Consider the following 25,609-nt stretch of genomic DNA (forward strand, 5'->3'; position numbering starts at 1 on the left):
TTCGACCTATGAGATACAGTCATTGCACACTATAGATTTTTATGTATTCGCTGGATTTGAATGCAGATTTATTGTCTAAATGTATAGACAATATTTTGCCTGTCTGTATTTTGTGCGTCAACTTTGGAAAATGTCTCTGTAGTTTGTAGGACATTTTTTGCAGTAGCATCTGAAGAGCGGGAAACCGTAGATGATGGGTTAGAGGGCCAGGACGAGGAAAGTCTTCTCACATCGACCGGGTGGATCGGTAATCCTCTATAATGCAACAATTACTCAATTGATATAGTCTTTAATTAGTGTGGTGTAAATGTGAGATGGCTTCATCGAGTCATTTACACTTTGTAATAATTCTGTCTGTTAATATTGTACTAATAACCTGTTTAAAATATCTAAAAGCTCCTGTAAAGTGCATTTAGAATCGCTTTTTATTTTGTTGTGGGTTAAAGGTGTCTTTGCTACTGAATTCATATTGAATTTTCTTGTAGTGAAGCATCTCTACACACACCAATGATTCCAGGATCTGCAGTCCTGCCTCTCTGGGCACAAAATGTGACCATTTGTATTTTTCTATTATACCCACGCTTTGTGTCCTTACTTATTACTCCCAGATATATATGTAAATTATATTTTCTTTTATATCCAATGTTATCTTTTTTTTTTTTTTTTTTTTTTCTTGTTTCTTATGTCAATGAAAAAACTAACCTGTAATGTCAAGCTTATGATTATCAATAAGTTTGCGAAGTGCTTTGATATGCAATTTAAGAGCCTTATTCCACGTGCACGTTTGGATCGAGTGAAAGGTTTATGTGAAAAGACTGTACAGGCATCAACTGTCTCTCATTCTCAAAATAGAGCTGTCCAAACTGCAATGTCATTTAAGCAAAACCAAATCAAAACCATGTGTTTTAGGTTTATTAAATGGAAGGGAAAAAACTATATACTGACTGAGTGTTTTGATTGAACCTTTCATTACTAGATTAAAGGTCATGTAGTTATTCTTAATCAGGTGTATGTTCACCCAAAAAGGAGAATTATGTAAGCATTTACTCATCCTTGTTTTGTTCCAACCCTGAATGAGTTTCTTTCATCTGTTGAACACAAAAGAAGATATTTTGAAGAATGTTGGTAACCGAACAGTTGATGGACCACATATATAGAGAGAGAGAGATTTAATCTAATGTGTTATTCTTTGTGAAAATAACACACACAAAAAATTGCAAGTTTTCAAATTTATGTGCATAAATCTTAGAAGAATGTTTGTGCTGCCTGTTGTTTTTCACCCACATTATCCGTTTTATTAATAAATTATTTTTTATTAATATTCATGATAATGTAAAATTATATCAAGTATAATATAATTTTGCTGTTGATGAAGTAGATACAACAACAAAAAATGGGAAACACTAACTGATATATTTTTAAAAGCACACACAAAATGTCCCTACAAACGTTGAGGGGGGGATCATAAACTGGGGGAAACAAACAACCGTAGGCTCTTTAAACTAGGGGAGGGGCCCGCGCTCATTTAGCCAATCAGAAACGCTCTCCATCTGTCAATCATTTACGCGTTCTTTGCGAAACTGCCTTTCGAAGGCGGGGCTTCGACGAGGGGCGTGTTCTAACGCTGGCGGAATTTAAAGCCTCATGAAACCCCCTAAGTTTAAGCCTGGTTGTTCACGCCTCAGAGTTGAAAAAGTTTTAAGTTTCCCCCTAAAATGAAAATTCTGTCATCATTTACTCATCCTCGTGTTCCAAATCTGAGTTTTCTTTCTTCTGTTGAACTCAAAATAAGATATTTTAATGAATGTTGGGAACCAGACGATAATCAAACGGTTGACGGCATCTATTGACTTCCATAGTATTTTTTTCCCCTATATCTGGAAGTCAATGGGTGCCGTTTGATTATCGTCTGGCTACCAACATTCATTAAAATATCTTATTTTGTGTTCAACAGAAGAAAGAAAACTCATAATGATCTGGAACAACTGGAGGGTGAGTAAATAATGTCAACATGTTAATTTTTTTGGATGAACTATCCCTTTAACAAAGCTTTAAAATCGCATACAGTACCTGTCAGTCACATCTATGGCATCTATGTTTGTATAGTTAAATTCAAACAACGTAATTTTAAAATATTACTATTTTGCGGTACTTTGGCGTATTTAATATCGGATAACACATATTTGTGTGCATCTAGTGTCTTTCAGAGTAAACACTGATTACAAAGAAAAACATCTAGTCCAATACTACAGGTGTGTTAAAGCAAGTACATCTCTGTTCCTATGGATTTGGCGGGTCGTATTCAAATCCAGATGACGCATAGTGTCACGTAGACCAATGGGAGGAGAGGGGGGCGTTCCCAACTATTTGTTCCAAACACGAATCCGGAGTGCGAGGCTCTTTTTCGCAGGTATGTAGCAGCTGGGCAAAAGAAAACAAATTTATGTTGTCCTCTTTTTATCGAATGTATGTTTCTGTCGGTGTTTGAGTGCTTTCTGCAAGGGGCTGGTCGTTCAAGAGATTATAATGTATTAATCGGGGCTGTTTGTTCGATCATGGCACAGTAAGGGGAGAAAAGGGGGCAAAGCTTTGGCCAACTGAAGCCCCAAAGAAACGTGTATCTCTGTTATTACACACAAACCCATCCGTTTGTGTCCGATGCTTTCACGAGGGCTTTTAGCACTTGTTTTTGATCTGAAAACAGATCTGTAGCTCAGTCTGGTGTTCAGAGGGGGAGGGAAGAGGTGCTCAAACACGGTTAGACATTTTCCCCTTCAGTCTCCCAGTAAACAAAGAATATTAGATCAACTGGCGTGTTTGTGTTGTAATGTATGATCGGATCTCTCATTTCAGATCTTCGCATGATCGCAAAGAGGGTCCATGTTTATGCGATCAGATTTTTAGTTCCCATTTTGACTTTGGGTCTGATTACTAAAGGACAACATGTCATGAAATAGGCGTGTGTGTTGGTGGTGTCATATTCGTATGTGCTCTTTCAATCCTAAAATCGTGATATCGTAAGATCAGTCCTTAATAAACGTTTGATGATGTTTATATACGGATCTTTTGTTCGGTGTCGTGTTAAAGTGCTCGCGAACATGCTGAAGATTCCAGCGCTTTGCATCAAAATCAGTCCGAACTTGTTTATTCTGTCAGTTTGAGCTGTTTTGCTTCGGGTTGTATTGGGTTTTGTCCGTATTTAGACGAAACGCTGTGCACGCATACACGCGCGCGCATCAGCTCTGACTGACTGCGGACGGACGGGGCGAGGAATCCCGGGCACTGGCTTAAGCCCCGCCTCTCGTGGGCGGAGCCTGGCAATATGAGCCTCGCGTCATAAATAACGCCCTCTCAGAGCTCCCGACTAATCGGAATCGAGGATTTCTCTGCCTAAACGCCCCTGTTGGATTACGTCATGCTTTACGCGTTCTAAGAGTGCTTGACCAATCGGAGGCAAGGAATTCTATAAGAGGCGTTTATTTAATGAAATGCCTCATTCTGATTGGAGCACTGTTCTGATGGGGCGTACAAATGACGTAACCTCAGAAAGGAAGTTCAGGAAGTTGCTGAAAGCGTTCAGATGTAATAATTCCGCGATTTTATTAATAATATCACAAAGAGTAATCGTTCGTTATAATAAAGCTAAGCCCAGACGTAGCTAAGATAGCTACACCAGTTTAAGAGAAAATGATGTGTTGCTCAAAGCCAGTCGCCGTTTTTGGAGTTGTGTGTGTGTGTGTGTGTGTGTGTGTTTTACGTGTGTGAAACAGTGGCGGGTTTGAGCTCAACCCCCCGAACAATGTTAATTTCTTGTTTGAGTGACAGTTGAGTACGTTCAATAAAAATACAACCCAATGGCGTCTCCTGAGCAATGAGCCAATCAGAGACTGAGTGGGCGGAGCCTGTGTGCAAAGCCCAAGTTAGCCCCTCCCCTCCCTGCCGCTTGTTTTCAACAGGATTTTATGCGTTAGTTGATTTTAAACTCAGTTTTTTAAATGTGTTTTATCGGTATTTTCACACAGCGTTTTAGTATTTCGTTGATATTTCCACAGCTGTGTTGTACTGTAAGCGCAGCTAACAGAAGCGGGTGAGTCTCAGAGCTATAAACTACCAGTTTTATTCAGTATTTCTGAACTTTTTTCCCCCCCGCCTCAATAAGCTTGTTTTCTGTCAGACTGAAACTTCCGACCTTTAGTTTTCATAGTCGCTTTGATAAAAGAGAAATTCCTGCCTAAACTTTGTCACTTTTAGTCGCGAGTTAGCAAGTTAGCATTATTGGTATGCATGTGCAGGAGAGGCACGCACACACACCAACCAACCACATGTATATACACACTCCATACACACATATATATATCTATATGCACATACTGTTCTTATACACACCATATACATTTATATGCAAACATGTATGCACTTGTATACACACCGCACGGACATTTAAATATACAGACACTATTGCTCATGTATATTTACATAGTATATAGTCACCATACACATTTGTATATATATTTTGTGGACATTACTCATATTCATCTAGACTAGTTGATCTCCTGTTGCTAATCTTTTGGACTACAGCCTAATCATGTTTTTTCATAAGTTGGTTTCTTTGTGTTGTCTATTTCAGGTCTTAGTGCCCTCTGAGTATGAGTACAGCATGAGGAGGTGTTTAGAGGATCAGGAGCCAGTGTTCATCCCACAACAACGCCGGCTTCCCGGCAGCGCCGAGGGCTTCCAGCACAGGGTTCTTGCCCCAGCGCCTGCCGTATTCGAGGCTGTGGCTGACGGCATGCAGCCTACTCCAGGAATACAGTACCCGGTTCCCCAGACATACCAGGTATAGAAACTCGCCATCATGATGCATTATAGCGCTTATGCAGCCCCGCTTCTTTTCAGCGCTCGTTGTGTTCTGTCTTCAGGTTTGTATTGCCACAAAGATAAGGTCTTAGGGATTTATGAACGAAACACTCATTTTAAAATCATCCCAGTCTAATTGACATTGTTTTTTTCTGGCGCTTAAGGTCTATAGCTCCTAGGAATGTGTTCCCACTTAATCCAGTTAATCCAGAGTGACTCCAGAATCTAGAGTGTGACAGAGTAAACAGACCAAAATTATATTTGTTTTAACGGTTACACTTTATTTTAAGGTGTCATTGTTACAGTGTAATTATAAGTACTTTAAGTACTGAGTAATATTGAGCAACTGCATGTACTTACTATAGGGTTAGGGTAGGATTAGGGCTTGGGTAAGGGTTAATTGCATTTAATAATGCATAATTTACTGTTATTAATATGATAAGTACATGTAACATATGTAACAAGGACACTGTAAAATAAAGTGGGTTACACTTTATTTTACGGTGTCATTGTTACAGTGTAATTATATATTTAAGTACTGAGTAATATTAATTAAGTGCATGTACTTACTATAGAGTTAGGGTAGGATTAGGGTTTGGTTGAGGGTTAGTTGCATGTAATTATGCATAATTAACTGTTAATACTATTGTAAGTACATGTAACATATGTAACAAGGACACTGTAAAATAAAGTGTTACCGTTTTGACTTGATGTTATTTAAATTTTAGTATCAATGAGATACTTTTATATTTTTTGTTTATTTTTCTGTTTTTTATCTTAATTTTAGTTAAAGTTTTAGTAATTTTGTTGCATCTTTCTTCAATGTGTCTGTATAGTTTTTTATTCATTTTTAATTTATATTTAAATTTTGTATAGTTAAACTAAATAAATGAGAAATGTTGCCTTGAACTAGCTGAAATTAAATAAGTTTGTGTTTTATAGTTTATTTTATTTCAAGTAACAAAAATGATTACTAAAATAATGCAGAAATAACATAATTGTTTCTCATAGTGTAAAACTATAAACAGAAAATATGAGCGTTCAGCTGGAATTTTATATATATATATAAATTCCAGCTGAACGCTCATATTTTCTGGAGCAATATATATTATACACACACATAATAGTCAACATTTGAAGTGGATCAAAAACCTTTCATCAAAGTTATACATGAATTTTGAACAATACCCTTTCTTGTCTTAGGACAACTTTGATGAACTTTTTTGATCCACTTCAAATGTTGACTACTGTATATGTACACAAAGTTTCAGTGTCTTGCTCCACAATGCTGTATATTAAGCGTCCCATATAATCTGAACCATTTCACCTTCAGTGAGGTCAAAATAAATATTCTTGCCTAGTTAGGAGGATTTGTTATGAGTATGAAACATCTTCATTATTAATAAGATCTCTGCACCATTTCTGTTTTCAGGTGTCCACCGTGGCCCAAAGCTCAAGTGGTCATGGTCACACTCCCAGTCCGGCGGTCCACAGCGTGGCTCACCATCATGGTCCAGCAGTGGTCCAGGCCCACGGCCCTGCGCCGGTGCAGGTTCACGCCCACCCGCCCACACCCTCTGCATCCGCACAGGGCCAGCAGCAGTTCCAGAGACTCAAGGTGGGACGGGACGCTGTGTTCGGCTCGTTTTGGAGTCTAACAAATGCGATCCTGCAGTGGCAGCTGTGTGCGCGAGATAAACTGGATTGTTGTTTTCACTATTGCAGGTGGAGGACGCCCTGTCTTACCTGGACCAGGTGAAGCTCCAGTTTGGCAATCAGCCACAGGTCTACAATGATTTCTTGGATATTATGAAAGAGTTTAAATCTCAGAGGTGAGTTTATTCACATGTAGGATTGTCATGATTTTATTAGTTGATGCTATTGAACTAGTAAAATATCACTATTCACGTTACCACAGCAAGAACTGTATGCTATTATACCTAACAAATTGAACCTTTATTTTTAACATAAATAACAACAAAATAAATAATAAATTACACTTACAAATTTGGGGTCGTAAGTTTTTGTTTTTAAAAGAAGTATCTTATGCTCTCTAAGGCAGCACTTACTTGATCAAAAATACAGTAATAACATCACTGTATTACAATTAAAATAACTTTTCTGTATAAATCTTTTTTTTTAAATGTAATTTATTAATGTGATCAAAGTTGAATTTTCAGCATCATTACTCCAGTCTTCAGTGTCACATGATCCTTCAAAAATTATTCTAATATGATGATTTGCTGCTCAAGAAACATTTATTATTATTATCAATGTTGAAATCAGTTGTGGTGCTTAATATTTTTGTGGAGAAGGTGATATGTTTTGTTTTTTTTTGACCAAGATTCTCTGATTAATAGAACGTTCAAAAGAACATTTATTTGAAATAGGAATCTTTTGAAACACATTATAAATATCTTTACTTTCTCTTTTGATCAATTTAATGCATCTTTGCTGATGAAAAGTGTTATTTATTCAACAACAAAAAAACATACTGACCCCAAAAGGCCATGTGGGCGGAGAAACATAATATAAACCATTATGCATGTAGTGTCCTTGTCCTCTTTTCACATTCAAGGCCTTCCCTACATTAGTTCCCACAATGTTCTGTTTCACTTAGAAATATTTTATCATAATTAATAATTACAAATGCTTTTTCTCTCTCTCTCTCTTAACTCTGCAGTATTGACACCCCGGGCGTAATCAGCAGGGTGTCACAGCTCTTTAAGGGTCACCCTGATCTCATTATGGGGTTTAACACATTTCTTCCACCGGGATACAAGATCGAAGTTACAAGATACAAGGACAATGACCTGGTTAACGTGACTGTGCCCGGTGAGAACCCACACATCATACCTCACGGCATCTCCGTGCAGCCGCAGCAGCACCAGATCCAGATCCAGATCCACACAAACCCTCCCAGCCTGGCATCCACACCTCCCGCCCAACCCACGCCCAAAAGCAAGGTATTCACATTCACAATATAGATTTTTATCGATTCTTATTTTGATGAACCGATATACAGGTGAAACTCGAAAAATTAGAATATCGTGCAAAAGTTCATTTATTTTAGTAATTCAACTTAAAAGGTGAAACTAATATATTATATAGACTCATTATTACATGCAAAGTGAGATATTTCAAGCCTTTATTTCTTATAATTTTGATGATTATGGCTTACAGCTTATGAAAACCCCAAATTCAAATTCTCAGAAATTTTGAAAATGTTCATAAGCTGTAAGCCATAATCATCAAAATTATAACAAATAAGGCTTGAAATATCTCACTTTGCATGTAATTTTCTATCTAATATATTAGTTTCACCTTTTAAGTTGAATTACTGAAATAAAATAACTTTTGCTCGATATTCAGAGTTTTCGAGTTTCACCTGTAGATATCTAAATCTCAAGAATCAATCTGATACTCTGTGCTGTTTTCAGATGATGCTTAAAGAAACTTCACTAAACGTTATTTATAGTGTGCCTACCATTCAATAATTGCAATACGCTTTGTTACTATTGATATGAAACAAAGTCTCAGCCTAGGTGTGGGCGATCTTCCCAAAATTTCATATCACGATCTTGTAACAGACAATCACGATCCACAATCTTAATCGCGATCATCTTCCCAATTTTGAGATGTACTATCGAGAATATCCAGACTGGAACAAGCATATTTGCACAATTTAAAACACAGTATTGCATTAAACAATCAGTTGTCAAAATAGTCATTAAACCCTGAGTTAAACTTTAAAACACTGCATAGTCTTCACTCTATGTTTTAAATATACATTGGTTCTTACTAAAACTACTGAAATTAGAGCAGTGAGTGGTTTTATCTTTGTCTTTTGTTTAACATTAAAAACACAGACAGCACAGGTTTTGTTAAAGGGGACCTATTATGCCCCTTTTCACAAGATGTAAAATAAGTCTCTGATGTCCCCAGAGTGTGTATGTGAAGTTTTAGCTCAAAATACCCAACAGATCATTTTTTACAGCATGTTTAAATTGTCGTTTTTTGGTGCTCAGAAAAACGCGCTGTTTTAGTGTGTGCCCTTTAAATGCAAATGAGCTGCTGCTGCCAGGTCCGAATGATGATCAAAAATATACTGATGAGTTTAATAAAGTTTATTTACACAAAAGATGAAGCATCAGTTTTACTCCAGAAAATCACCGTAAGAGCTGAGTAAACACAGTATAAGAAGTGCGTAAGTACATAAACTAATTTCGGTAGAGTTGAGGGAGCATTTTCTTTGAAAACAAAATAATTGCACCTCGTCTCCAGCGGCTGCCTCAGATTTCGGGAGTAAATAGAGAGAGCTATGTGGATTAATACATCCATCCAGCCACACAACACCTACAACGCTTGGGAGACATTCTCATCAGTGCAGCAATGGTGGATGTGTACAACTCGCAGTGGACTCGATCAGGGCGGGTCTATGTTAAAACGGCAGTGTCTGTCAACACTCGTGGGCGGGGCCTGTGGCTTTAGTGACGTCACTAAAGCCGCATTCTGAAAACAGGTCGCTGGGAGACACTGCTTATGATTTATGGGGATTAATAAAAAAGGAGTGAGTGAATTGTTATCACTATTGGGTGTGTACACACACTGCCAACACACATTTATGTCCAAACAGTATGCAAAAGTGAATTTTGCATAGTAGGGGACCTTTAATAAAACTTATGGACATGTACATCACACCTGCATGCAAATCCTTCCAAAGCTAACACACGACGTAACACTTATGTAATTTATTGATATTTTTATGTAATTTTGGTATTTGACAACGTAACTATGATGTTGGATGCTCAGAATTTTAACAACAACAAAAAAACACGTTCTGTGTGTACCGGCCCCAACAAGGTAACTTTTGCGGTGCTCGGTGACTGACGTCTGTCTAACTCTGCATAGCATGAAATGCACAGATGACGTGTGATGTCTGCGCGAGCAGGTGCGTGGAGTTATGATTATACATATGTTGACAGGCAGGTAGAGGACATGGTATCCGAATGCAATGATTGGACGAACATTTTATGGTCATACGCCTTCCACAGATTATATATATATATATATGTATATATGTGTGTATTTAGACCACTTAACTTAGTGATTGCTATTAGGATGTGAAGAGACTTTCTACCAGCATAGCAAAAAATGTTTCTGGAACAAATCACCTACCCTGCCTTTAATGGGGCAACGCAAAAAATATTTAGAAGTGTGTAGGTTATAACTTATTGCCCATTTATGTCAAAACTAGACTAAGTTGTAACTTCCTCACAGCTGGTGCAACAGGCCCCTGATAACTTTGAACAAAAGTTCTAGTAACGTTACTGGACGAACATTCGTCTATAACTTTGAGAGAACCTTTCCAGAACGATAGGCCAAGTTATTATAACGCTCCCTGTTCCTGAATACATTTGTTACCGTATTATTATTCTTTGTTTACATCGGACAATAAAAATACAACTGTTCATGTTAGCTCAGATCCGTTAAATATTAACACACACAACTTTTGATTTTAATAACTAGGAAATATTGAAAATAACATAAGAACTGACTCTGACATATAGCCTGACAACATCTCATCTGACAGCAGATACTGAATCAGGACAATGCGAAGTTTAACTTTAACTTTTTTTAACTTGAGACCTGTGTTTTAGAATGCTGTGTCATGCATGAGACACTGCAAAAGACACACTGGTCAACACATCCGCCTAGTGCGTGTTTGCATAGAAAAACAATGGAAACGTAGCGCAGTGGAATGGAAAAATGTGCTCTGTCTGACAGAAGAGTCAACAGCTTTCACACACGTCTTTCAAAATAAAAGTCTTGCATCAGAAAAACATGTAGAAGGTTATTCCAAGGTTAGTGTTATTTAGTCCTGATCAGGATCAATGATTTTTTTTTTTCATTTCTCTCTGTACAGCCGCTGCAATCTCCAGCTCCGGCTCCGAGCAGTGTTCCCAATCCGTCCATCCATCCGTACGCTTCCCCGCGTTCACCCCCGCTGCAGCCCCACACACCCATCACCACCACGCCGACCGCACCACCACTGCAGAACCAGCCCGTGGAGTTCAACCACGCCATTAACTACGTCAACAAGATTAAGAACCGCTTCCAGGGCCAGCCCAACATCTACAAATCCTTCCTCGAGATCCTGCACAAATACCAGGTCAAGCCAGACAAACACTAAAAACTCTTCCCAATTAAATTATAATTCACAATCAATTTACAAATATCTCGAATACTTGTTTTGTTAATCAGAAGGAGCAGCGTAATGCTAAAGAAGCGGGTGGGAGCTACACCCCGGTCCTGACCGAGCAGGAAGTTTACGCTGAGGTGGCCCAACTCTTCAAAAACCAGGAAGATTTGCTCTCAGAGTTCGGGCAGTTCCTGCCAGATGCCAACAGCTCTGTGGTGAGTTTGATTGTGTCTGACTAGGGCTGCAACAAACAATTATTTTGATAATCGATTAATCTAACGATTATTAGAACGATTAATCGACTAATCGTCGATTATTTCGCCGACTAATCAGTACGTTTGGAACGATTATTCAGCTTTTTCAATTAGTTAAAACATTGAGTTATACATATTCTAACTATAATATAAAAAAAGAAAATGACTTCAGCTTTTGAAATGGTTGTTTTAATGAACTTTGAGCCAACTAAACAGGTCATTCTCTTTAAGTTTTCAGATTTCTGTCCAACTCAAATCACTCACAAATGCCCTCTAAGCATTGTTTAAATATTCTGTTCTCTTTCAATAGAAAAAAATAAAAATGAATCAGATGCATTACAGACAAACTTAATCTGCAATTATTTTAAGTATAAAATAAAAAAATAAAAAATTGGCATGACAATTGAGCTGACAGAGACATTCTCATTCACCTTTTAATTTACAGTATGAAAAATTAACTGACATGATATTCTTCATAACATCTCCTTTGTAAGTCTTCATGAATATGGAACAAAATACAGGCAAGTGAAAAGACTGTAGTGTGTTACAATAATAAAAACAGCCCTGACTCCTAAGCTCGATCAAGCTTTATTCTATGCAAAAATAAATCACCACATTACTGTAATTATATTATTATTGTTAATATTATTACTAATATTAGTAGTATTGCGTTCTCTAATAAAGAGATTTACTGCTAGTTATTTAGCTCCAGCTGGAGAACATTCACCCCTCACCGGCTCCTCTTGTGCAGGGGTGTTTCCTCTTTAAGTGCTTTAACATGCATGTTGTGCTCCCGTGAAAAGCAAGTTTCGCCTTGCATGTATTGCACACGACAGCATTCTTGGTTTGAAGTTTTGTGAAACTTTCACACTAGGGTTGTAACGGTATACCGGTATGGCGATTTATCACGATATTGGCATGTACGATTATCATATCGTAAACATTTGCTAATCCACGGTTTTGGAAAAAAAATTAAACCAGATCTCACCTGCGCATATGCAACTTCTTTTCACTTGACTGCTTAGACTCCACCCATACATGTGCAGCAGAGAAAATGTCTGAGACAGAGGCTGCGAATTCTAATCTCTATCCCCCGCCGAAAACAAAGTTAAAATCTGCAGTGTGGGAATACTTTGGTTATCTGAAAAACGAACGCGGGATTTTCCTTGAAGATGGATATCCAGTTGTGTCCAGAAATATGGACCAAGAGTGGCTGCAAAAGGAGGAAATATGTCGAACATGTTCTCCCATATTCGCGAACACCATCCCTCCCTGCAGATAAATTTATAAATGGTAAATTTACCATTTATAACTTAAGGCCATATTATTTCCGTGTTGCTGAGGAAATTTACAATATAACAGATGTCACGTAAAATGCTCGATTTTATAGATAGATGAATAAATCTAAAATATAGCTGCGCAATTAATCAAATCGCTATATGAGTGTGTCTATTAATATACAGCGGAAAAAACTGCTATACTGTAAAACTATATTCTGCTTGTTCTGCGTGTCTGTGTGAATGAGCAGCGCCATTTCGCCTAGTACATACTCAAGTATGGCTGACGCTCATGGTGTTTAAAGCGTCTGCCGTCTCACTCACTATATGAGGACGTGAACACATGAACATATCCAGAGCTGCTCTGCTTTTATTTAAAAGAATCATCATCAAATACACTCTGACTAAAACTCATAGGTGTTTAGTACAACCTGTCAAAATAAAAGTTTGATTTAGCTTAAAGAAATATGTTACTATTGTACAATATAATAGCTATAACTAACTTAAAGTTATAACAACAAAAAATAATAATAAAGTTTATTTAAACATTAAGAAATATAGTGTTTTATCTGTTTTAATTTAGTAAACAGTGTTGTGCAGAGTATGCACACAAATAAAAGTTGTTACATTTCATCTGATTGCATTTTCAATAATATATTTGTATTAAATCATAGAATCCAGACAAATTATATCAGACAAGTTACCCAGAATTTCTGAGGAAATAAAATACATTTCATAAGACTCTACTATCTTATAATTATCTTAAATAATAATTAATAAATTAAGAATAAAAATAAGTTAAGGTTTTATGAATTCAATTGTTTAGACATGTTTGTTCAAATGGGAATTTATTTTTTCTTTCTTTCTTATTTTTTCAAAAGGTAGACTCATACAAAAAAGTTTTTTTCTTTTCATTAAAAAAGTTTGTTTTAATAAACCATATGTTCAACCAAAAAAACCCTATCTGTTTTCATTCATTTAAGAGCCATTGTAGCAGATGATTCAAATAATAATAATGATTGTTTAATACCGTATATCATGAAACCGTGATATTTTCTGAGACGATTATCATACCGTGAAAATCTCATACCGTTACAACCCTATTTCACACACTTTGCTAGTTCGGATTCGTTTGCACTCCGTCATAATTCGTGCTGTGTGGCTGCATTACACTCTAGCGCTACAGCGCCGTAGCGGTCAAATCGCGATATTGCAGGCCCTTACATTAGGTCACGTGAGATCAAACGACTACTCGACAACAAAGATATTTTGTCGACTAATCGTTTCAGCCCTATGTCTGACTCCGCCCACTAGATTGATACATCACTCCCGTTTTAGAATCTCTCAATTTTTGAACATTCTATAACTGACAGATGTCACTTTCTGATGTTTAGGATCAACTTAATTGAAACGAAGTAATGTCTTAAAGGGGCTATATGTATAATTTAGAAACCCTTGTTATTAACAAAATCTGAGGCCGTTAAATGAACTGAAGGCAGCAACTTATTGCTCTTGCACATGTAATGTACAAGAGACTGAACGTGATTCAAGGCCCTGATACACTCACGGGGTAAAAGAAATTGGAAATACCTTAATTTGCAGCGATATATTGTTAATGAACATCCAGGCACTGTCCACACTGCTGAGAGCGTCGTTCAGATGAATATGTGATGAGCGCTTTCCACTCAATAGCAAAAATTACAGCGGTGAGAAAGCAGTAGTTAAGGAAGCATCTGATCGTAGCGATGTGGAAATGTTTGCACAAGCTCTGCCATTCACTGGCATCATGTCAACTAATAAGGTAAATAAAATTATATTATAGTATATTTGAGACTATAGAGTCTATAGATCTGGCTATGAATCTTGAATTAATCCCATTTCATTGCATGACACTGACATTACAGTACCATATAGCTCTTTCAGCATTCACTTCATGTGTCGTTGAACGGAAGAGAGGCTTTTAGGAGCGCATGTAAACGTCACATTTTATTTTCCTGGTAAAAACGTTTTATGTGAAAAGAGTCCTTCACATAAAAATCAGTCTACGGGCTTTCAAAGACAACCTAGGAAGTTGTGAAAGGGCTCGGTTAAGTTTTGTTGCAAGCTGTTCACACATTAGCAATAAATAATAGCGATTAATAGATCAATTCTTACATATAGCCCCTTTAATGGTTATTCACACTGTTGCTGTTATTTTAGTATCATTGAGATACTATGAAAGTTTTTATTAATATTTTATTTAAAATTAGTTTTTATTTTTGTGTAATTTTTATTATTTATTTTTTAAATATGTCTATATAGTTTTTATTAATATTTATTTCAGTTTGAGTTATTTTAGTGCAAATTAAACTAAATTAAAATGGGAAATATTCTTTTTTGGCAAATGTTTCCCCGGCTAAAATGAAATGTTTAATTTTAATATTTTATTTCAGTTAACGATAAAAAATTTTTTTTTTTTTTTTTTTTATGGTTTTAGTTTTAGTTAAACTATAATAGCTCTGCTTTGATCTTTAGCTGCTGGGGAAGACTGCAGCGGAGAAGGCCGAAGCTATGCGTAATGATCCCGGTGGAGCGGTCAAGAAACCGCAGCTCAATAACAAGCAGCGGCCCAATCAGAACGGCTGCCAGAAATACAAACATCCGACTACGGCCGTCACCCCACCTGTGAAGGTGCCACTCCATAGAAATACATTTCATTTATATTGAATGATTTTCATCGGTTTTGAGATAATAATAATAATAATAATAATACCTTTTATTTATGGGCGCCTTTCAAGGCACTCAAGGACACCTAATGTCACCCTTTTTTCTTACTGATACAACTTAACTGTTATAACTTTCTTCATTTCTCAATTGATTTCCCCTTTTTTGTTTTTTAGAAAAAGCTCAAGTTAATGAATATGAAAGATTCATTGGTGACTGAGGCTGGCAAACACAGCGGAGGAACAGAATCTCTTTTCTTTGACAAAGTGAGTTGCTCTGGTTTAATGTAGTGATGTTGATTTAATAAGCAGGTCATTTCATCTCAAAAGTTAATATTTCCAATGTTGACTGACATTATTTATCGGTTCTTAGGTGCGGAAAGCTTTGCGAAGTGCTGAAGCCTATGACAACTTCCTCCGGTGCCTAATCATTTTTAATGAGGAAATAATTTCTCGTGCTGAGCTGGTTCAGCTTGTGGTTCCCTTCCTGGGGTAAGTTCAGTTTAAAGTTTAATTTTATGTGTATAATTTTTTGGCCCTCTAGTGTTTTTCCCTCAGTTATCTACAAAAACATAATTTTTTTTTTTTTTTTTTTAACAAAGCTGCCACCCAGCAGTTATTTTGCAGTATAGAGTTTGTGTGATTCTTGCCAATAATTAGCCTTTTTTCCCCCAGCAAATTTCCTGAGCTGTTCACTTGGTTTAAGAACTTCCTTGGATATAAGGAGATGTCACATTTGGAGACGTACCCAAAAGAAAGAGCCACTGAAGGAATTGCCATGGAAATTGACTACGCTTCATGCAAGCGTCTGGGCTCTAGTTACAGAGCTTTACCCAAGAGCTACCAGCTGCCCAAATGTACCGGGAGGACATCACTCTGTAGAGAGGTGCGAGAGCCAAAACCCATCACCTTCCCACTGAATATTGTTTGACTCAGAAATGCATCATATTATGTAAGAAACTCTTTATTTACGCTGGTTCTTTGTGGATGCATCAGGTGCTGAATAATACCTGGGTTTCCTTCCCCTCCTGGTCCGAGGACTCCACCTTTGTGAGCTCCAAGAAGACTCAGTATGAAGAACACATGTACAGGTGTGAGGACGAGCGATTCGAGGTGAGACTTCCACACACAAGGTTACCGGTTCTGCTTGGTTTTTCTCGGCGTAATCCTTACTGATGATGTTGTTGACTCCTCCCTCTAGCTGGATGTCGTCTTGGAAACCAACCTGGCCACCATTCGTGTTCTGGAGTCGGTTCAGAAGAAGCTTTCTCGGATGTCTGCGGAAGAGCAGGCGAAATTCCGACTGGACAACACTCTGGGCGGCGGCTCTGAGATCATCCACAGGAAAGCCATCCAGAGGATATATGGAGACAAAGCTCTGGACATCATCGATGGACTGAAGAAGAATCCAGCAGTGTCTGTTCCCATTGTACTCAAGAGGTTAGAGAGAACAAACGATATAAATGAGCATCCGTCCAAAGGGCTACATTACTCCGGTTTCAGAGTGTTGTTTGTGCAGAACGTATTTAAGAAATAGATTATATAGTATTATATTGTATTATAAAAAATTTGTGGATGGCCAATTTTATTTTATTTTAACTGATTTGTTTTACAAAACTGCTCCAGCACTTATTTAGCAGTAGTGGGTTTGTGTTTTTACATTGGATATATTTTATTTTATTTTATTTAAAATTAGTGGTTGACAAGTGTGGGGGGTTTTCAAAAATGCACAACTTTTTCAAAGATTCTTTTAAAAAATTTTTACCAATATTTTGTGCAGAAAGTAGTTAATATATTATAAAGTATTATATTGTATTATCAAAAATTTGTGGTTGGCCAATTTTTTTTTTTTTTTTTGAACTAATTTGTTTTACAAAACTGCCCCAGCACTTATTTAGCAGTAGTAGGTTTGTGTTTTTACATTGGATATATTTTATTTTATTTAAAATTAGTGGTTGACAAGTGTGGGGGGTTTTTCAAAAATGCATTTAAAACATACAATAGAAACTTTTTAAAAGATTCTCATCATTTTTTTTAACCAATATTTGTATTTAATTTGCTGTTTCCATTATCTAGAGATGGCACAAAGTTTTTTTTATTGTTATTGTTTTGTTACATGTTGTAATCCAGTTATTTTAACAAATATCACATGTCCGTCTCAGGCTAAAGCTGAAGGAGGAAGAGTGGCGTGAAGCTCAAAGGGGTTTTAACAAGATCTGGAGAGAGCAGAATGAAAAATATTACCTGAAATCTCTGGACCACCAAGGCATTAACTTCAAGCAGAACGACACGAAGGTGCTGCGCTCTAAAACGCTTCTCAACGAGATCGAGAGCATCTTTGATGAGGTGAGATGCTCTTTATCATCTAGAGGCAGTTAAAAGGGTTTGTTTCTCTCAGAGAGACATGACTGATGGTTGTGTGTTTGTTTAGCGGCAGGAACAGGCTTCGGAAGACAACAACACATCTGTTATTGGGCCTCAACTGACAGTGACCTACGAGGACCGTCAGATTCTAGAGGACGCGGCTGCGCTCATCATCCACCACGTGAAACGCCAGAGCAGTATCAACAAAGAGGACAAGTACAAGATTAAGCAGATCATCTACCACTTCATCCCCGACATGCTGTTCTCCCAGCGAGGGGTGTTGTCGGACGCCGAGGAAGAGGACGATGAGGAAGACGTGGACCTCGACGAGGGGGCGTCGAAGAAGCACAACGGGCTGGCAGGAGGAGTTAGTGGCAGCCCGACGAAGACCAAACTGCTGTTCAGCACATCCACGGCTCAGCGGCTTCGCTCCTGCGAGGACGCGTACAATCTGTTCTATGTGAATAACAACTGGTACATCTTTGTCCGGCTGCACCACACCCTGTGCTCGCGTCTCCTGCGGCTCTACACGCAGGCCGAACGCCAGATCGAAGAGGACCTGAGGGAGCGCGAGTGGGAGAGGGAAGTGCTCGGACTCAAGCGAGACAAAAACGAAAACACCGCGATCCAGCTGCGCCTGAAGGAGCCCAGTGAGTAAAGAAATGTTTTTAAAACATTAGTTTTCATCAGGATAACTGATTAATTGTGCATAATTAGACCAGGAACATTTATTAAGAAAGTAAGCTGTGGTTTTATTTTATGTTGACTTTTAAAGTGTGGTGAATGTCGCTGTTTGGACTGATTTCAAGTCATTTTCGATATCTTTCAGTGGACATAGAAGTGGAGGATTATTACTCTGCGTTCCTGGAGATGGTGCGTAATCTGCTGGATGGGAATCTGGAGGCATCTCAATACGAGGACTCTCTCCGAGAGATGTTCACCATTCATGCCTACATCGCCTTCACCTTGGACAAACTCATCCAGAACATAGTCAGACAGGTCCGTCTACCCAAACCCACTTACATATGTGACCCTGGATCACAAACCAGTCACAAGTCGCACGGGTATATTTGTGGCAATAGCCAAAAATACATTGTATGGGTCAAAAATATCCATTTTTCTTTTATGCCAAAAATCATTAGGATATTAAGCAAATATTATTTTCCATGAGGATATTTTGTATATTTCCTACCGTAAATATATAAAACATTTATATTTGTGAGTGAATACAGCACAATCACGAACATAAATGAAAAACTTTAATGGCGATTTTCTCAATATTTCGAATATTGATATATTTTCAAATAGTTGTATCTCGGCCAAATATTGTCCTATCATAACACATTAAAAAAATTGACCCATGTGACTGGTTTTGTGGTCCAGGGTCACATATAATGATTTTGCATGTCAATAGTGTTGTCACGATACAGGAATTTTTAACCTCGATATGATACCTTGGAAAATATCAATATTCGATACCAAGGGGAAAACTGCCATATATTTTGCCATACAGATAATTTATCTCATAATTTTTGGATAATTTGGGTAATTTTGTTGTAATAGCTTAAACATGGAGGCTTTATTTGAATGGTTGAACTACATTAAAAAAAAAGACAAGTAAACAGTAATAAAATAAGACAAATAAACAAATTGCAAACTATAGCACAAATAAATACAATAGAATAAAGAGACAGATGAAATAAACATGGCTTTAAAGGGTTCGTTCATCCAAAAATGAAAATGATCCCATGATTTACTCACCCTCAAGCCATCCTTGGTGTATATGACTATCTTCTTTCAGCCAAACACAACCAGAGATATATTTAAAAAAATCCTGGCTCTTCCAAGCTGTATAATGGTAGTGAATGGGGGACGAGATTTTGAAGTTCAAAAAAAAAATGCAGCCATTCATCATAAAAGTAATTCATACGTCTCCAGGGGGTTAATAAAGGCCTTATGAAGTGACGATATACATACAAACCATACATCAATGGGAAGCTTATTTATTCAGCTTTCCTATGATGTATAAATCTCAAATCAGAACTTCCTCAAGTTATAAAGTTATATCATTTTTTTATAGAACTTTATAACTTGAAGAAGTTTTGATTTCTAAGTTACAGAATATTTTCATAGTGTAATGTGTCATTAGATCACAGAAAATGGATTTCTTAACGATATTAAAAGCCTTTTAGAATATATAAATCTCCTTTTCTCTCTGTCTATTATTGTAGCTACAGCACATAGTGAGTGAGGAGATCTGTATTCAGGTCACAGAACTGTACCTGAGTGAGAGCAGTCACTCAGCCACAGGTGGATCTCTGCTCACACAGAGCACCAGGGCACCGGCGGAAACGTCTTACCAGCGCAAAGCCGAGCAGCTCATGTCCGACGAGAACTGCTTTAAGGTAAGTGTAGCTGCAGCAACAGTAAAGCCTTACGGAAAGCTTTACAGTATTAAGAGTCTTTAATCTCTCTTTCTCTCACTCTAGTTAATGTTTATGAAGAACCGAGGGAATGTTCAGCTCAGTGTGGAGCTGCTGGACGCGGAGGAGGAGAACTCGGAGGGGCCAATGGAAATCGAGGTGAGCTTCACGTATTGATTCACAGATCATGCTGAGAATTGCAGACGTTTGCATCGATTTCTGCAGGTCTGTCTGTAATGAGTTTGATTATTGTAGTAATTTTAAAATAGAATCATAATTAAAAACATTTAACTTGGGTAATAATAAAAATTAAAAATACAGAAACAAATAATAAATAAATAAAAACAGAACATTTTTAATTCATTATAAATAACTAAAGCATTTTCATTACTTAAAATAAAAAAAAACGAACTGAAATAAAATTAAATCATTTTATTTCAGCTAGTTGCTCAAGCAATATTTCAAATTTTTATTTAGTTTAGCTTGATGTACTAAAATAACTAAAAGTAAATTAAAACTATATAGACATTAAAAAAACAACAAAAAAATGCACAAGAAAATTTGTAAAACTTAAGATTTTAAGCTAAAATTGTAACGAAAAAGAAAAAATTCAAAAATAAGAACTATTTATATATATATTAGGGTTGTCAAACGATTAATCGCATCCAAAATAAAAGTTTGTTTTTACATAATATATGTGTGTGTACGGTGTATAATAATTTTCTATATATAAATACACACACATGCATGTATATATTTAAGAAATATTTGCATGTATATACTGTGTATATATATTTATATAATATATAATTTATATTATATATAAATATTTTATATATAAATAACACATTTTTCTTAAATATATATATGCATGTGTGTGTATTTATATATAGAAAATAATTATACTCCATACACACACATATATTATGTAAACACAAACTTTTATTTTGGATGCGATTAATCGTTTGACAACCCTAATATATATATATTTTTTAAATAGGTCTTTTTTTTTTTCATTACAATTTTAGCTTAAAAAAAAAAAATATATATATATATATGGCATGTCGCTACTAAAATAACACTGTTCAGTGCTTGTTATTCTAAAAACAAAATGGTTTAATAAAATGTGTTCAAAATGTAATTAATTTTCCCTGTTGTCATGCTCACGTGTGCAGCGCTGGTCGGATTACGTGATGCGGTATCTGTCGGCTGATTTCACATCTCCAGACGTGAGGGATCATCTGTCTCAGAAGCCTGTGTTCCTGCCAAGGTGTGTTTGTGACCCCTGAACTTCGCAACCAATGATTGAATCTCAGCGTCCCGACTGTTTTCATGCAGCAGAGAAGTTCATAGAGGTTTATGCTCATTTATGATTATTGGTTTGTCATCACCATCCTCCTCTGTTTCTGTAGGAACCTGCGGCGGATCCGGAAGTGTCAGCGTGACTGTGAGTCTCAGGAGAAGGAGGTGAAGGATGGAGGTAGAAAAGAAAGCTCGGACAGCATGAAGATGGAGTGCATGTTCAAACTCAACTCCTATAAAATGGTGTATGTCTTCAAATCAGAAGATTACATGTACAGACGCACGGCGCTGCAGAGAGCCCACCAGGTAAAGTCACACACACACACACACACACACACACACACACCAAGAACAACTCGACAAATGACACAAATGACAGTTTCTCAATCCCAGTTTTTGATTTTGGCCAACACTGATTGTGGCCCCATCGCCCACAACAGGAATGTGTCTAATACAGAGGAAGCATTTTTTGAGAGACTCTTTTTAATGTTCATTTGAGTATTTAAAATCTAATTGGAAAATAAAGAAAATCATACTAAATTATTTGTGCATAAACTTAATATTTATGAGATCATATCCTTCTCCAGAATCAGCACATCTATGAACCTGCATATCCCCCTTTTATTTAAACAAAGTGATACCCATAATGCCTAAGCTTGGTAATGTTTTTACTAAATTGCATATTGTTTGTAGTTTGTTAATGTTGCAGTGTGTGTGTATATATATATATATATATATATATATATATATATATATATATATATATATATATATATATATATATATATATATATATATATATATATATATATATATATATATATATAAAAATATAAAAATGCAAAAATTATTTGTACAAAAAAATATAACATATATGCATTTATTTAAATTTGAGTTAAAGTTTAGGTAATTTTATTGTGTTTCTAAGTTTGTTTTTGTTTTTTTAAATGTCTATTTCGTTTTTATTCATTTTTATTCAATTTTATTTTTAGTTTTTTTAGTACATCGTTAAACTAAATGAAAATAGGAAATACCTTGTCATCTAGCTGAAATGAAAATAAGTTAAAGGTTGTTTTTTTATATATTTTATTTCATTTAACGTTTATTTAATCTCAAGTAATTAATGGTTTATGGTTTTAGTTTCAGTTTTATTTTATATATATACATTATACCCCATTATTTATATTAATAGTATTGTTTGGATTATTTATAGGATATTAATATTATTTATATATATTATTATATACTTAATATTTATATTAATCTTATATATAAGAAATATAGTTAAATACATTCACACATTGCAATTATATGCAATATAAATGTATCCTTGTTTTTGGTTATCAACAAAATAATATCTTTATTTGAAACATTAGAGTTTTTGTCAAGCTATATCCCAGAATTGAAAAAGAATTTTCTCATTTAAAAATGTCTTGGCTGTGAAAATCATAACCTTGAGCTCAGCACAGCGACTCACTCTCTCTCACTCTCTCTCACTCTCTCTCTCCTCTCTCTCTCTCTCTCTCTCTCTCTCTCTCTCTCTCTCTCTCTCTCAGTCTCACGAGCGCGTAAGCACGCGTCTGCACCAGCGGTTTCACGCCTGGACTCAGCGCTGGGCGAAGGAGCATGTGACCAGAGACATGGCTGCTGAAACCAGCAAGTGGCTCATGGGAGAAGGGCGGGAGGGACTACTGCCCTGCACCACCACCTGTGACCCCGAGATCCTTCACTTCCAGCGCGTTAATAAGTACAGAGTCAAGTACGGCAGTGCCCACAAGAACCAGTGACATCAGCGGACAGGGGCGGAGCTCAGCGTGTCATGTGACGCCGACCCACGTGAGATTTTTAACAGTGTTTTTTTGTCCTTTTTTTATAAGCTGTTCCTGCAGAAACGCAGGTCTCCCAGTGCCAAAAAACATGGGGTTGAAGACCTGTCAGTCAAACCCAGCCCGGACCAATCAGCACAGCTCTTGCAGTAAACCAGCCCATATATATATATACATACATACATACATATATATATATATATATATATATATATATATATATATATATATATATATATATATATATATATATATATATATATATATATATATCGGATTTCGCCAGTCAAGTGTGTTCCCTGGTTTTTGATAATTAAAACTTCACAGGCAGCAGATCTGAGTAGATCTGTGGCGGAAAACATATAAGACTTTTTGCGAAAACACAACTAAAGGGTTTCGGGCATAAGTGCACTTAACTTTAGCGTAACTTCCAGAGATTTATTCTGCCACATCATTTAAGAGAACAAAGATCTGAGGTGCGAATCTTGCATTGTAATATTAGACTGAACAAATTCAGTTTTTACTTTAAGAAAAAAAAAAAAAAAAAAAAGGCAAAAAATATAAATGCGGCAGCAATAAAAATCTACGGCCTGCGTGAAGATAAGATATGATATGAATCAGAAAACACTTATTTCTGCACCGTACACCAGCTTACAGCAAACATGACCTGTGAAACACACACACACACAGTTCTACAGTTTTGTAAATACAGTGTAAATATCGCCAGACCTTTTTATGCCAGAAGTGTGTTGTGTTTAGTGCTTTACTGTGGCGTTTGGGGAGAAAGAAGCGAAGACCACATGGAAAACAATGATAAATGCAAGACAGTTTATTGCAGATTTTACCAAAGGGAGATGATTATTAAGGTCGGGTTTGTTTTCTTTCTCCTTTTGTGCGTTTCCTTTTCTATTTCTATTTTGTCTCTTTTTCCTTTTCTTTTTTTATTAGTAAAAATGTTAATTTGCTAAGTAGAAATGTATCCAGGTTCTTGTTTTTGAAATGGATGTTTTTATAAGAAAAGAAAAAAAAAGCATTTTAATTTTTGAAGTTTGAAAATGGATCTTGTTTCTGTACACTTTTATCACTGACCGTTTTTTGGATAAAACCTTCAGCTGTGTCTCTCTGGCAAACACACGCAGACACAACTCTTATGAATGTAAAGGTCTTCTTTATCGTTGTCAGAGATTTCAGTCTCCACTCTGGATAGATTTCTGCTGGACAAATCTAAATATAAATATATATACACATTTTAAAAATGAGTCTCAAAGCATGTCTTTTCTGTGGATCATTATAGACCCTTTATTTGCATAATATTTAAATTAATAAAAATTACATTTGTAGCATAAACATCTGGCTCGTTCTTTTTTCTTCTAACATGCATCATATATTTGCTGAAATGCTTCATGTTTTGTTGGTAATCGGACTGTAGTTATATCTTCTGTGGCCTCCAGGGGGCGATAAGCCTCTGAGATCTAATGCTCAGAGTTTCTATCAGTCTATTGTTTCTAGAAACAAGGTGATTAATGTTTATATATATATATATATATATATATATATATATATATATATATATATATATATATATATATATATAGACACAAAAATTAAGTACTTGTAATTATATTACATTTTTAAATATTCGTAATCAGACTAGTTACTTTTTGATTTATTACATGATTACATATTATTCCCACAATGGCAGTAAATCTTTCATAATTGATTCACTATGATTACATGGAAAATTGAGGCCACACAGCATTTGACCACTGGATTTACAGAAATCTTTTCACTTTCAATAAATGTTTTCTCACCATTGCAACACTGAATATCGAATCAACTCCTGGCGAACACAATTAATACTGTAATTTTCACTCAGTGAGTCATTTAATTATGTAATGTTTAATGCATTTCATGTTGTTAACATATATTTTCTTTGTGTATTTATTTTTTGTATCAATATGGTACAATATTATCCTATTCAATTTTAATGTGATTAACGAGTTATGTCAAAAGTAAAGTCTGATTACATTAATGTGTAATGTAATGGATTACGTTAATAACTACCGTTTTTGTTATGTAGAAAATGTATTATAGTGTATAATATATTTTAATATATTTTAGTGAGATAATGAAATAAAAATGAAACATTTTCTATTTTTTGTGTAAAAAAAAAAAAAAGTGTCATTATACATGTGACTGATATTCAGATTCATCCATTCGATAAAAAGTCGAAATTATAAGATGAAAAGCAAAAATTGCTTTAAAAAGTCATAAGTGAAGCTGAAATTATGCAATCATAATTCGATAAAAGGCGAAACTGACGTCACGTCATTATGACATACTAGATAATAATTGAGATTAAACAGTCGAAAATGAGATCTTAAGTAACAGTTATGACCTTT

At 36.0% G+C, this 25,609-nt stretch overlaps 1 protein-coding gene across 2 annotated transcripts; it reads left to right on the top strand.

Moving 5' to 3' along the window:
* Positions 1-2,350: 2,350 nt before the first annotated feature.
* sin3aa (SIN3 transcription regulator family member Aa) lies at positions 2,351-23,374 on the top strand. Of its 2 annotated transcripts, none has more exons than XM_079858465.1 (21): positions 2,351-2,410; positions 4,628-4,837; positions 6,290-6,475; positions 6,583-6,689; positions 7,541-7,823; positions 10,784-11,029; positions 11,122-11,274; positions 15,105-15,260; positions 15,470-15,559; positions 15,666-15,784; positions 15,968-16,178; positions 16,289-16,405; positions 16,494-16,732; positions 17,455-17,638; positions 17,724-18,306; positions 18,486-18,655; positions 19,888-20,061; positions 20,146-20,238; positions 21,255-21,349; positions 21,492-21,687; positions 22,938-23,374. In XM_079858465.1, the coding sequence occupies exons 2-21, from the start codon at positions 4,658-4,660 to the stop codon at positions 23,166-23,168; spliced, it is 3,813 nt and encodes a 1,270-aa protein (XP_079714591.1). In that variant the 5' UTR covers positions 2,351-2,410; positions 4,628-4,657; the 3' UTR covers positions 23,169-23,374. The 2 variants fall into 2 exon arrangements, with proteins under 2 accessions (XP_079714591.1, XP_079714592.1); XM_079858466.1 differs by lacking the exon at positions 2,351-2,410 and adding an exon at positions 4,011-4,087.
* Positions 23,375-25,609: the final 2,235 nt, after the last annotated feature.

This window comes from Squalius cephalus (assembly GCF_949319135.1).
Source record: "Squalius cephalus genome assembly, chromosome: 23".
Classification (NCBI taxonomy): domain Eukaryota; kingdom Metazoa; phylum Chordata; class Actinopteri; order Cypriniformes; family Leuciscidae; genus Squalius; species Squalius cephalus.

Excerpts from the sequence above, each read along its gene's own strand:
- sin3aa (XM_079858465.1), top strand. The coding sequence starts at position 4,658 with ATGAGGAGGTGTTTAGAGGATCAGGAGCCAGTGTTCATCCCACAACAA. Across the intron at positions 6,690-7,540 it reads AAAGAGTTTAAATCTCAGAG|TATTGACACCCCGGGCGTAA; the intron begins GTGAGTTTATTC and ends TTAACTCTGCAG. Across the intron at positions 15,560-15,665 it reads AATCTCTTTTCTTTGACAAA|GTGCGGAAAGCTTTGCGAAG; the intron begins GTGAGTTGCTCT and ends ATCGGTTCTTAG.